This window comes from Oxyura jamaicensis, chromosome 3 (assembly GCF_011077185.1).
Source record: "Oxyura jamaicensis isolate SHBP4307 breed ruddy duck chromosome 3, BPBGC_Ojam_1.0, whole genome shotgun sequence".
Taxonomy (NCBI): Eukaryota; Metazoa; Chordata; class Aves; order Anseriformes; family Anatidae; genus Oxyura; species Oxyura jamaicensis.
Genome location: NC_048895.1, coordinates 75,447,115 through 75,460,694, shown reverse-complemented (window position 1 = coordinate 75,460,694; position 13,580 = coordinate 75,447,115). Strand labels below are relative to the sequence as shown.

Below are 13,580 nucleotides of genomic sequence, written 5' to 3'. Positions count from 1 at the left end.
GTCACATTTGTTTCATATAAGAGACTGCCCTGACGAAACTGAGACTGATGGTATTACTACCTCAATTATCCGTTTCAATTAATGCAAATATAGGCGACAGCCTTAGAACACCAGAATAAGAACTGATCGCTGAATACACAGTCACAAAATACAAGGCTTGACAAAAGAAGTAAAAAAGAGATTAGATTTAGTCCATTTCACATATTCCTAAATCAGCTAGAGGAAAAAAGATGGGGTATTTTCTTTGCAGTAATAATTATATCTCTATAAAAATAGTGGACAAACCATTTCATTAGATTTTTTTTTAATGTTCTTCTGCCAGAAGTGGAGAAATGTTTGAATTTGTGCAACTGCTGGAGTGCTCAGCACCATCCTACTGACACCTTTGTTTTTTCTGAGTGAAAAACAATGCAGATTGTGTGTGAAGCTTGAAGATAATATGCAGGCAGCTGTAATTATATTACAGGTAACAGGCAAATAAAAATTGTTTGTCTTGCCCTAAGATCACATATGAATTAATGCAGAGTTTTTGAGACATGGAAAATTTCTGGACTTTATCTATGGCAGCCTGTCAGTGATAAAAAAAATAAAAACAAACTTGTTACTTTCCTATTCAAGCTTTTCAGTGTAGAGCGGGGACATTCCTCCCACCTGGTCTGAGTGACCATTCGTTACAAGGTTGGGTGTGGGAACAGTTCAGCATTCATTTTCCAGAAGGTTACATATCACTATTCCCCATACTTCTCCAGCAAAAGGGAAGTAATTCTGTATTTCATCCTGGGTAAACAGATACTAAATTTTATCTTGCTATAAAAAACTCCATTTAAACATAACAAACTCTAACTCTGGAAAAACTGTAACAATACATTTCTTCCATTCTGTATGGCAACAATTACATTATTCTTTAGAGTTACCCTCCTGACTCCTCAAATCCTGTTAATGCTGTGGCAAAATGTGGCAAGATGCTCTTTTTGCTCCTAGTTGTGACATTACAGCTTATGGCTTCTATCTTTCATCATGAGTATAGATCAACAGAATTCTAACATACAAACAGAACAGAAATCTCAGGAAAAGCAATTTAAGAGTGGTTGCATGCATTTCCTATTAGAAGAAGTGGAATCTTACCACAGCACATTAAAGAAAACTGTGAGAGCGTCTGTTTTGTTGCAATCATAGGAAGATTTTAGTAACATGAACATTTTGTTCATAGAAGGGCAGCAGAACTGACTACACAAAAGCAGCTGATCACTCTGTTGTTTTTTTAATGGATTTTACAGTAACAAAAAAAGAGTCAAGAATTGCAATATATGTATATAGACTCTTTTTTTGGTATATGTATATATATATATTTAAATATATATATTTAACCAATGCTGCTCAAGGGTCCTACTAGAGGGAGAAGGAAGATGGAAGAGATTCCTACACAGACCACTCTAAAATCTTAAAAGGTTGTAATGTAAGAAGTTTATTTCTTTAGTCTACGAATAATTCCATTTGTATCATTACAGTGATCTTGTTTCAGTGCTTCATGTGTATACTGAGGAGGAGAGGAGTAAATTATGAAAGACAGTACTTTATGAATATTTAGAATTGCAGTAAACCTGGCATTTGTCTCACAATTATGTAGAATATGTATGTGTAGAGCACATATGGATGTATGATATGGAGGCTTTGCCAGTAACTCAACAATTACCATCATGTTCAGTTTAGCAATTAAATTGGAATGGAAGCTCAATCTTTATGTGGAACATGAAATAGTACAAATATAGTAAATATAATTTCTAAATCTGGATGAAATCTCATAGAAAAAGTGAAAGCTATGAACAACTACTGCAGACCAAATGACTTCATTGCATTTCAAAAATTTTAGCTGATGCATTTTCCTGATGACTTGAGGAAATCCATCAGCTACTTTTAGTTAGCTGATGCTGCTCACATAGTTTTCTGACTGACCACTAACACCACACAGCCTAAAGTCACCAGTGAAGAAGGAGGGCCAGAGGACGTCAGAGGAGTTGCACAATGTGTGGGATGTGAAAAGCACCATGGGAGAGAAGGCAAGGCAGATGTAGGTGAAGACAGCACAGAAGAGTGGAGAAGTTTGTTTGCCTGTGGTGGAAAGAGACTTGCTTACCTGCAGTGGCCAGAGATGATAAATCTGCTCGCAGAGGACCTGGGATAGAGACCCTCTGTATATACTGAGATAGAAACAATTGTAAAAGCTCTTTGAAAGCTCTTAGTTTCTTGGAACAGCACCATTATGGAAAGTCTATCTGTTGCTCACATACTCGCCAGCACAAACAGCAGTTTATGTCTGGGTCACTACTGGAAGGTTAGCTATACAACTTTAACACCTAAAGTACTTTGTATGTAAATAAACAAAACTTCAACACATCTCGAGAAACAACTCCGTCTCACTGCTGAATTTTACTTTTGGGGGCATGTGAGCGCGTGTTCACACACAAACACAGAACATCACCCACTGAATATGTTTATCAATGGATCCCTCTATGGTTCAGTTCCTTCTCTCACAACTAACATCTTTTTTTCCACCTCTGTTGACCCAGAGTTCATCAGCAGGTCAGTGCTAAGGAAAAAGGTAACAACGAGTATTGAAAGTGTAACCCTGTCTATTGCTTAGATTCTGGGAACTTTAACCTCCGTTTGGAAAGCGTGACTAATAAGATGGAACAAATATTCTCCCAAGAGATGTAAACCATGCGCCAACTTCAAAATACAAATGTGCCTGCATGTTTTTCTTTTTCTTTGAAAACAGGAACCTTTTTTTTTTTTTTTTTTTTTTTTTAAGATGACACTTAAGGCACCGTATGGAAGGATATTCTGCATTTTTCTTCAATTGAAAGGAACTGTTATATGTTTTAGGTTTTCTTCTGAGTGATTATGTTTCTGAAATACATATTATAAGACAATTAAAAATACATTGCTTAGTACTGCAGGATAAATACTGAGCAAAATAATTATCAAGAAGAAACTTTACCTTTTTTTTCTCCCCAAATTAGCCCTGCAAATGCTAATTTCACAAACATTTAAATGAACTTTAATTAAATAGTATCTATGAAACAAAGGTGAAATTTTTTACCTAAGTGACATTCTCTGTTAATAATTGTATATTATGAATAATAGCTGTTCATATATTCAAGCTTTCAGCAACATGATTTTACAGATTTGAAATCTTGGGAGTAGAATTGCATTCAAGCACTGCTGCTTGACAAATTTCAGACTGTAGCAATAAAGTCTTATTCTGTTCATTTGCTTCTTACTTTTCTTTTTCTTAATTTTGATTTTGCCTGGTTCAATATTAGTGTTATAAGCTCATAATTTTTTGCTAGCGTAAGGTTGAGACCCACCCTAATCACTGGACACCAAATTGTCAGTGGTATTTTTTCTGTCTAGAGCATTGATTAATTATCTCTCAGAGACTAATCTGTAGAACTTGTAGGCTTGACACAATGATGGCAGTTACCACACTGCCAACATCCTTCAAGTAAGATCAGAGACTCATTCTTGTAGATGACATATAGATCACTGACAATATTAAAATCTGAGCAAACAAAAGGAGGAAAGAATTACTGTCCCTCTTTCACTGATATGGAACTGAGGAAGACCAAAAAGAACAGTTTGTTGAAGGCTGTCTGATCTTCAAGAACCTGTGAATGAGTCCTTGTCCAGCTCTGCTATAGAGAATACTATTACTTCTCTCTGGCAGAAACAGAGGGTCAATCTGTTCTCTGCATCAGCTGGAGCTCAGTCTTCTTCCCGCTCTTCAGATATTGCAGCATTCTATTGCAAACTTAAATTGCTGTTTTAAAATTTTTTTGAGGCATGCAGCTATGCATGTGATTCCTTGTTACCAGTACTCTCCGTGGTCAGTTTAGTTCCTGTGGGTTGAGATTTCTGTACAACTGTAAAAGTCACAAACCTCCAGATTGTTTTTAAAATCTGTGTTTAAAAACGTGTTCTTTGACTGTGATAATTGGGAAATAGAAGACATGTCTTTTCACAAGCCAGAGAAAAACCCAGTATCTTGTCCCAAATTACATTTCAAAACGTGTTTTATTTATGCTTGGCAGTGACTGGAATGCTTTTGGGTGCTATAAAAATAGATGTACCCATGGGAGACAGGTTCTTTGGGGGTCAGCATAAAAATCTGCAGGGAACAATCTGTGCAGGAATGACTTATACTCACCATTCCACAATTCGGAGACAGAAAGCCATTGCATATGAAAGAGGAGAGCCCAACAGCAACAGATGCCTCCAAAGTTTTTTACCTTAAGTTGGTTTACCTTCAGTTTTGTAACGTGCACATCTTCATGGGCATCTAGTTCCTCCCTAAACTATAGTGATATCACACTGTGTGGCGCCTCTTCTCCACAAGACAATGCAAGAAATCTTTAGATTTTTCTGTATTCAAAATATTGCAACATACTAACAGTAAATATTAAAGCAACAGCACTTAAATATTGAAATGAATTACTATACCTGACATATTCTAATCGCTTGGTCCAGCACAGTCTTTGTATCAGTTGCATAATCTGGACAAGGCAACATGGCATGACTGAAGTGGGCTTGCAGCAGGAGGTGTGTTTTTGTGTGTGAACTGTCAAATGAATGAGGATTGACTTCAATTGGAAGATGTTTTGCCAGTTCACTGTTCATCTGGTCTTCATTGTGTCTCACAGGTAGATCTGTGTACTCCTCAGCATTCTTAAAAAAAAAAGAAAAAAAAGTATAAAATATGCTTAAACATTGTAATTAGCTTCAAAATAATTGTTTTTCTTTTCTGAGACATTAAAAGTATATGCGTTTAATTTACTTCATCTAGATTTCATTGCTAAAATAGCATTTTAATATTTAGATAGCTTCTCATCAAAATCACGTGTTTGTGGGAAAACAATAGCTAGTGAAATATTAAAAATTATTAATTCAATTACTGGGTTTTAAAAACTTTTCTACATTGATTTTACCACTAGGGAAGAAGAAAATAAAAGCAGTGAAATAAATACACTCATTGGATGGACTCAATATTTGAGATGACCTTCTACAGATACCCTACCCTAGCTGGCTCATGAAAACATAGTAAAGTCAACTATAAAGAAGTCAAGAACTCACATTTTCATTTTTCAGGGTTTCTACTTTTCTTTTTGTAATAAAACCACAGTGAGTTTGTAAAAGCTCTGATTTTTATTTTAAATTAATTTTAAAATGTATTTTCATTAGTTTGAGAGACAATGTCCAAGCAACAGGTGACCAGTGATCACAGCAAACAGCAAAATTGTTAAGTAGGTGCTGAAAACTATCCTATGTGCTCCAGAATGGACTAATACCATTCATGTAAAAATGAAAATGGCCTAAGAACTTTCTCACTGTTCTGTAAAGGAAGTGCACACAAACAGGTAATCTATGTAGTTATTACCAGCAGCATCCTTGGGGATGAGGGTAACAAGTATGACAGTCCAAGTGGCCAGAGCAGAGATGCTCAGTTTCCTACTAAAGAGTAGGAGTCTCTCTCAGAGACTCAGACTGTCTCTGAAAGTAATATTCAACAGAAGCATCCTAAGAACTATAACTTGGGCTGCAGACAGCAAAAACATCACAAAAAACATTTGTGATGTTTTCCTCCACAAAATCCTCTTGTACGTGTATGCATACATGTTCTTGATTGGAATGAGAATGATCTTTCTAAAGTTTAAAATATAAGATTTGCAAGTAAGAGTTTTATAATATGTGATATATTTTCCATTTGTTATTTAAGAGAATATATTTCTTTCATCACAAAATTTTGGGTAGCCTGGCAGGCTTCTGAACTATGGGTTTAGCAAAGAGACCATTAAATTAAAGTATTCAAGGTTTTATATTCCTCTTAACTTATAGATTCAATCTCCAATCAAACTTCCTGCAATTCCATAATAATTAAATATTCACCGACTAACCAGTGCAGAGTGAGGTAAAGAAAAACTGCAAGTTTAAACCACCTAACAGAACTACCTAAATGAATTGCAAAGTACTGTATCCATTCATTAATGCCCTAACAGAGAGAGCTTTTTTTGACAGTTTCTAAAAAAAAAGAAAAGCTACATAGCTGTTTTTCACCCTCCTCCCCCCGCCAAACCGACAGCACAAACATTTTCTATTTTCTTTAACTGCACAAAGAAACTACACCTAAAAGGTGATATCAATAGAAAAGGAAAGATAGATATTAGACAATTTACTATGTGGAAAGGAAACCAGAATGTCATTAATTTATTTAATATCTCGACTTCAGATTAGAAGTGAAGTCTGTCTAAAGACAACTGCTGCTTAATCCGAGATGTCTCTGCTAGATCTCTTGTGAAAACTGCGGTCATTTATTCTCTGAACCTAAGGTCACAATCTTTTTAAGCCCTATAGAAGGTTGCATGTTTGCTTCACTCTTTTTATTTAACTTGCTTCTCCTTCAAAGATATTTTAAAGAATATTTACCAAGGAGATTTTTTACTTAGTTTTGCTTTGCAGTTTAAAGTAGCAGAAAGAAGAAGGATCAGCCAAGTCACTGCAGACCAATTGGTACTCCTCAAAATTTGTTTTCACTAATTCTTTCCCAGCACATGTTTTATTTACCTCCAAAACACTCCCCTTATTTTAAACAACTTGCCTACTTAATTTCCTGTTTGTGATCACTGACTGTAAGTAAGTGAGGTTCATTTTCTTATCTGCATCATGTAGGTAATTAAAGGAAATTGAGAATGGGTAGTGAAGCTTTTATACAACTGAGAATGAAGCTGAATGGAGGGCACCGAGGTCAGCAGAGTCCATTATATTTTTATGTGAGAGGCCAGTATGTCTACCCTGTCCTTGTTTGCTTAGTGTAGGCTGGACAGACTACTAACTGCAAATCTGTTTCTCTGATTTGCCCAGCTGTCCTTGAATAAAGACATCTTCCATTGCAAAATGTTAAATGACAGTGATTGACAACTCTGTGATGAACTCTGCTCGTAACCCCCTGCTACTGTTTTCAGGTTGCACAAGAAAAGACAGAATAAAGAAACATCCTTTGTAATCACCTCAAATGGGACCTGCTGTTCACTCAATATTTTTTCATTTTAGTTTTCCTTTTCATTATGAATCTCAATCTGTTCTGTAAAGGCTGTAGGCTCAACTGTTCTGCACAATATAGAATAAATACTACTTTAGTACACTGCCTCTGAATACTTCTTACTTCCATAGATGAGGAAAGAGATCAAATTACGTATAAATCATTAATCGCCACTCTAAAGTCAAGAAACTTACTACAAACTTTATAGTTAAACCACAAAGAGCTGCTGTGCATTTTTCACTTTCCCCTTTTCTTCCGTTAATCGGGACTACTGAAGCCCATGTGCTAATAACATGTTTGCAAGCCCCTGCACAGTTAAGCATAAATTGTAGGGGGATACCGGGAGATAACCAGGAATTTTAGCTATGGGTTCTGCAATCAAGCATTTGGCCCTTGCATCACATCTCTCTCTTGTCTATTGGTCTGTGATTGACTTTCCCAATAATGTCTTCTTTTGGGCATTAGAGACCACTGCATCGTTTTGAAGGTGTCAGAGTTGTCTCAGTCCTACACTTCATCCTGTATGTGATGCAGGGCCATATAGGAAACAGCGACTTGCTTTGCCAGTGAGAAATGTCACATGCACCTGCATAAACTTGATAGTTTCATTTTACAAGGCCAAGGGGCTATTCTGATAATTGAATTCTGCTTCCTGCATAACCTCAGCCACAGAATCCTTAGAGTCCTGGCTGGATCATGCAACACCGTGCTCTAGATATGCACCTTTTCATCACTCTTTATTTGAATTGTTCTAAAAGTAAACAACTAATTTTAAAATAAAAGTTCTGCAATTTTTTGGGTGCTACAGTTTTCAGATATTTGATATTTTTATTCCTTCTTCTTGGAGACTGAAGAGTATATTCTCAAATTTCTCTTGCTAATGTTTGAGCTGTCATCATACCTTAGCTTTCCATGACAACTACATTCAGTTCTGAATTGCTCAGTGTCCCATATTCAGCTGTTTATCAACACAATTACCAAAAAATTGAAGCAGAATGTTTACTTCCAATCAACTTCCCAAGTGATCCAGACCTTAATGTGGTAGTGAGCTGGTGAGGCTTGTTTCAATGTTCATTTATAAAAATGTTTCTCTCTCTCGGCTTCAGATCTGAGACTGCAAGGATATGCAATCAAATCACACCCTGATCCTCAGAAGATATTCAAGTAACTATGAGGTATTTGAGGAGTCAGACTGAACTGAAATGCAAATAAGGTATCCAGTATGCTAAGTACTATGCTCCACAGTGCCCACAGGGCTAAAACCGTCAGATTTTCTCTCTACTCACAAAATGTATAAGGTTGGCTGAAATTACTGATTTATAGTGAAAGCTGAACTCTAGACTTATATACCACATGTAAACCTTCTGAAATATTTTATACACCAAGTAACTACCTCTTCTCACCTGTCTATAAGACAGTAGAAGGTACTTGTTGAGAATAGGCAGAAATGGGATCAAGGTGAGCAACTAAGCTTGAATATTTTAAGTTCAGTTCAGTCATGGGAACAGTAAAACTTATAAAGTTAATGAGTTCTAGACTTTAAAGAGCAGCTGATTAATTTGTAACAATGAGGGTCTAAACCAAACCAAAAATAGTTTCTCACATTCCAGGGCTGAACCAGTAGTCTTTCCTTTAGCGATGCTGTATTGGAAACTACCTTAGAATTGACTGTCTGTATGCTTCTTTTCTTTATATTGATACAGTGAAGTCAAGCACACCATATTTTGAACTTTAAAAACCTGCTATGTGTTTTGCTCTCTTTCAAGATTCTGGTGCAAAGAGAGAAGACCAGTAAATTACTATTAGAAGCAACAACTAGGACAATAAAAAAGAGAAAACAGGAGGACCATTTTTAGTTAATAAAGCAAACGTATCATCTTTTTTTTTAATGGCTGTTCTGCACTTAACACTAAAATACTTTATGCATTAAATTTTAGTTCTCTGCTATCAGAAGTTCAAACGTAGGCTAATGTGCAATTATTTTTTTCAAGTAAAAAAATGCAAACTGACCACATGCTTAAAAACTGTTTTTCAGCTCACCCCAAATCTAAAGTAGATTGAAAAACAGAATTGGAGAAGTACTTGCTAGAATTACTGTTCTGAAAACTATACCTGTGTTAGTGGTTCCACTATAAACTCCAATTTTAAGGAGTTTATAGGGTAGCCCATGAACATATATGCCTTTGTGTCAGTTTTATGGAACATAATTCAAACTTCCAAAGTTTTAATTTTTTGTTTGTTTGCTTGTTGTTTTACTCTTGTATTTAAAAGGCCTAGGACAATATCCCAGTTAAAGACAGTTACAAACATATTAGTAGTTATGGGTTTTAAGAATAAACTGTATACACATTTGCAAGATTCATATGATAGACAAACAGGAAAAAAAAATCTACCAGCTTAGAGTTGCTACATTGCACAGTGATATTTAGACTGGAAGGCCTCTTTTAGGCAGCAGACACTTGCACAAAGAAGTACTCTGAAGACAAACTTTGCAGAAGTGACATGCCAGATTTGTAGGGCAGCCTGGCCTGCTCTTTTAAGAAATGGGGCAGGCTGACATTTGTTGAGATCTTCAACAATGGCAAACACGATGCAAAAGAAGAAAACAAAAATTGGCAGGCAAGATTAGAGAAGATATATTTACTACACGATAGCATAATTCATTAGAGGCCACTTCTAAACATGCTACTTGCTTTCATATACCATATAACATCTCTCCCCGTCAGCTCCATGTGTATGTGGCAGTGCAACTGAATAGCGTCCAGCGCGTCAGAGCCAACTCCGCAGTGCAGTCCCTTTCCCATCGGGGCCTTCCCACCCCTTCCCACCAGTGTCAGCGGCTGGCAGGGAGGAAAGGCAGACAGCAAAGCCCTGTGCCAGCCTCTGTGCTGTAGGGTAGGCAGGAATCAGGGTGGCTGCCCCTGGGCAGCAGCTGGCCCTGGCTGTGGAGAAGGGGCTCTCTCTTTGGCACTGGTGCCTCCCACTGGGGACTCTGCCTGCCTGAACTCCAGCCTGGGTAACAGCAAAATGATCTTGCCACTTCTCCAGCACTTTGCTGGAGTACCTTCCACTCCTACTTTTGGAAAAAAGACAGGAGGAAAACAAACAGATATGCATAGGAGAGCTAAGGGATAAGAGCTTCTCAGTATCTTTTTGGAACAAATACTAACCTTTAACTATTTTACTTGTTTTTCCATTAGTGGTTAATGCATTCCTACATAAAGAGATAGGTGCCAACAACAACAACAAAAGTATAGTATTCAAATTATAAAGGTAACCCAATTAACTATGTAGGAGCAAAATACTGAGACTGGGCTCTAAACTCTGCCTCTAGTTTTAAGACTCACCAGGGAAGGCATTGGAAATTTCCAGCTAAGCATGAGAAGTTTAAGAGAGAAAGTTGTAAAACCCATCAAAATGCAATTATGTAAAAAAGCAAATCTAATATTATACTAATAATGATTTACAATTATGTTTCAGAATTTAAAATGGGCACATTTCAGTATTGGCATCTACAAACTTAGTTTATAAGAACATATAGGTTAAAAATACTTACAATTCTTATAAAGTTCTCACATTACCAATCGGAGAAATCATATATAACTGTATCCTCAGATTTCTCACTTTAAACAGACAATTGTTTAATGTTTTCTGAAATAGCTTCATCTGACAAACACCACAAATTTTACAATTACAGAGATCATAAAAAGCATAAGCTAGGGCAATGAAACAGTTGAGTGATCACTTAAAAATACCCCAAAGGGTTTCAATTTCACAAGTTTACCTCTTACTTAAAACATCCAAACTACAAACTACTGATGACATTCCTGATGACCAGAGGTCAGGAGTTTGAAAGACCTTTGCCACTGTGCACAGAGCAATAAGAGGTCAGCAATATTAGCTACCAGTAGCATGGAGTGACCTGGCAGACTGGGGAACTTCTGAAGTATGAAGTTAAATTACAGAGCTCTGCTTCAGCATGGAGCTGCTAAAAGAAAATGCAAGACTGCTAATACATGTGTGAGAGAGGACTGTATGAAATAACAATAATATGACATGGAAAAATGATTCTTAGCACTTCTGTAATAACATGAAAGTCGATTTGTCTTTTTTTTTTTTTTTTTTGGTGAAATTTTCTAAGTGTATCAGAGAAGCTAAGTTTCACTGTACCAGAAAACAAAGTAATAGATAATAAAATCATTGTAGTTGGTTTACCAAGTACTAAAATATATACTTACAGAATCATTTTGCTTCAGAATTATTTACTTTTTAAGTTATGTACTTTACTATAACATATTAAAACAAGGAATGAATTCATGATTTTCAGGAAGCCTTAACTCACAATCCATATTTCATAAGTTTATGGTCACAATCATAATTCAGTGCTACTTTTTTGGCAAATCCTAAAAAACTTTCTTACAATACATTTATTATTCCCTAAATGTGGAGGTACTTTCATAGTATTAAGCCTCTGCATCGTTCATAAAGATGGCTTTAGTTCACTCTAACGTTTTTAAGTCACTAAGCCTGCAATGCTTGCACAATTCAAGAAAATATAAATGCAAAAGGAAGAGTAAAGGAAGACAAAAATAAGAGCAAACATCTGAAACTGATATGGCATACACATTATTCACCTAGAATAAGCTACTTTGACCATAGCAAATAACTATAAATTGAATGGTACAAATTCCATTTATAAAGTGAATTATAGTGACGTGAGAGAATTATTACATTTTATCACTGGAAATGGTATATTTGAGATTTTCAGCTCTCCAAGATACCTGACTTTTCCTATTAGTTTTCATGAGAATGCTATGAACCTGCACATTCTGAATGCATTATAATCACCACTTTTTTTATATATATATCTCAATATCTAGACGGGACAGTGACCCACAATTTTCTTCCCTTGTAATCTCAAGTCATATTATGGGAAATACTTAAAAACAACTGGGTTTGGTCATATTGAAATTTCTGCAGTAATACAGAAAAGCTTTTCAGTACATGAACTCAGTAATGTTCTAACAGAAAAATGGGAAAATCTCTCTGACTATACATTCAAAAGTGTGATTGTCATGAGAAATCTATTTCAGTTCCATTTGGACATTTGTCCACATTTAGAAGCTGAATTTGGCTCAATCAGCTGGCTCAAATGCTGATTGAGATGATGATAGCAATAAAAATTGTTATAGCAAATCTTGGCATGCAGCTTTCCCTGGGAAAGCGTTCAGTCGTTTTCCATCTTCAGTTTTGATCCTCCATTGGGATCTTCCAGTGCAGAGCCCAGATTCAGGGAAGAAGTTAACAGACCTCTGCATTAAGTTAACGCAACTCCACATGGAGACAGGAATAAGCACTATTAATTCTCAATGTGAAATGGGGCCCGTACATACTGTATATGTTAATGGCAAGCTGTAAAAGCTCTGCGTGTTGAAAACCGGATTTCAGATTTGCTGACCTGTGGCAGCTCCCCTAGTGGGGAGCCACAAACACACACTGCCGCATTTTTCTACTGGATTAAATTCTGGATCTAAACTACTATGTGACCAGAGACAAAAGGGAATAAAAAGTTCACAAGCATGAATACCTGTCATCATGTGGTGAAATGACTAGTGGTCTCTGTTCAAGAGAGGCTCAAGCCCAGAATAATAGAAAAACAATGTGAACTGGCAGAAATATATGGGAAACTTGGAAGGTGCCTACATGCACAGTGTCTTTTTTTGCAAGCCAATGCTACTGGTCTCACTCTGAGCAGCAAAACTTTTAAAGGAAAATAGTTTAATATAGTAAAAAAAAAAAAAAAAACACCCAACAACCAACAACTGTGAGAGGAAGTGACAGCTGCTGCAAGTAAATTTTAATAAGGGTAGTTCCCTGCTGATAAAAACTGGCACATCTCCACTTGTTTCAGAACTACGTAGATTAACATTGCTTGAAAATCTAACCCAATGTTTTGAAGAACTCAAGAGCTACGGCGTAATGCAGAAGTAGAAGATAATTACAATGGTCTGGAAGAAGGGCAATCACTGAGTAAATAAAGAAAATAAGTAAAAGGAAAAATATTTGAAATCTATTAAACATTTACGACAGTCTGCCATTATTTTGTTGTGCTTAACTTGAAAACGTTCTACTAATAATGAATGACAGGAGTTCAGACAAACTGAGTAACATGTTAAAAATGGCCTTTACCCACATATGACATTAACAGAACATACCTTTACCTGAATGGGGCATACCATGCATTAGTATGGCAGATGTAAGTTATCTTGGATGGCCAGTTACAAATTTTCTTGATGATGTTCACGGCACACAGATTTACGAGAACACCATAAACTCAGTTTTCTTATAGACTTATACCATATCTTTTCTACCTGCAAATACAAACATTCATCTATCTGAACTACCTTGTAAAAGCTATATTTACAAAAAATATATGGAAAGACAACTGATGATTAGGAGAGTTGCACATATTTTACCTCTCGTGTAA

The 13,580-nt window shown here is 36.2% G+C and overlaps 1 protein-coding gene across 1 annotated transcript in view; it reads right to left on the bottom strand.

Annotated features, from left to right (window-relative positions):
* Positions 1-13,580, bottom strand: part of ASCC3 (activating signal cointegrator 1 complex subunit 3) — a 277,788-nt gene that overhangs the window by 17,173 nt on the left and 247,035 nt on the right. Inside the window, exon 37 of the mRNA XM_035321897.1 lies at positions 4,501-4,725. Coding sequence (XP_035177788.1) covers positions 4,501-4,725 — 225 coding nt within the window. The remainder of the gene's footprint in view (positions 1-4,500; positions 4,726-13,580) is intronic.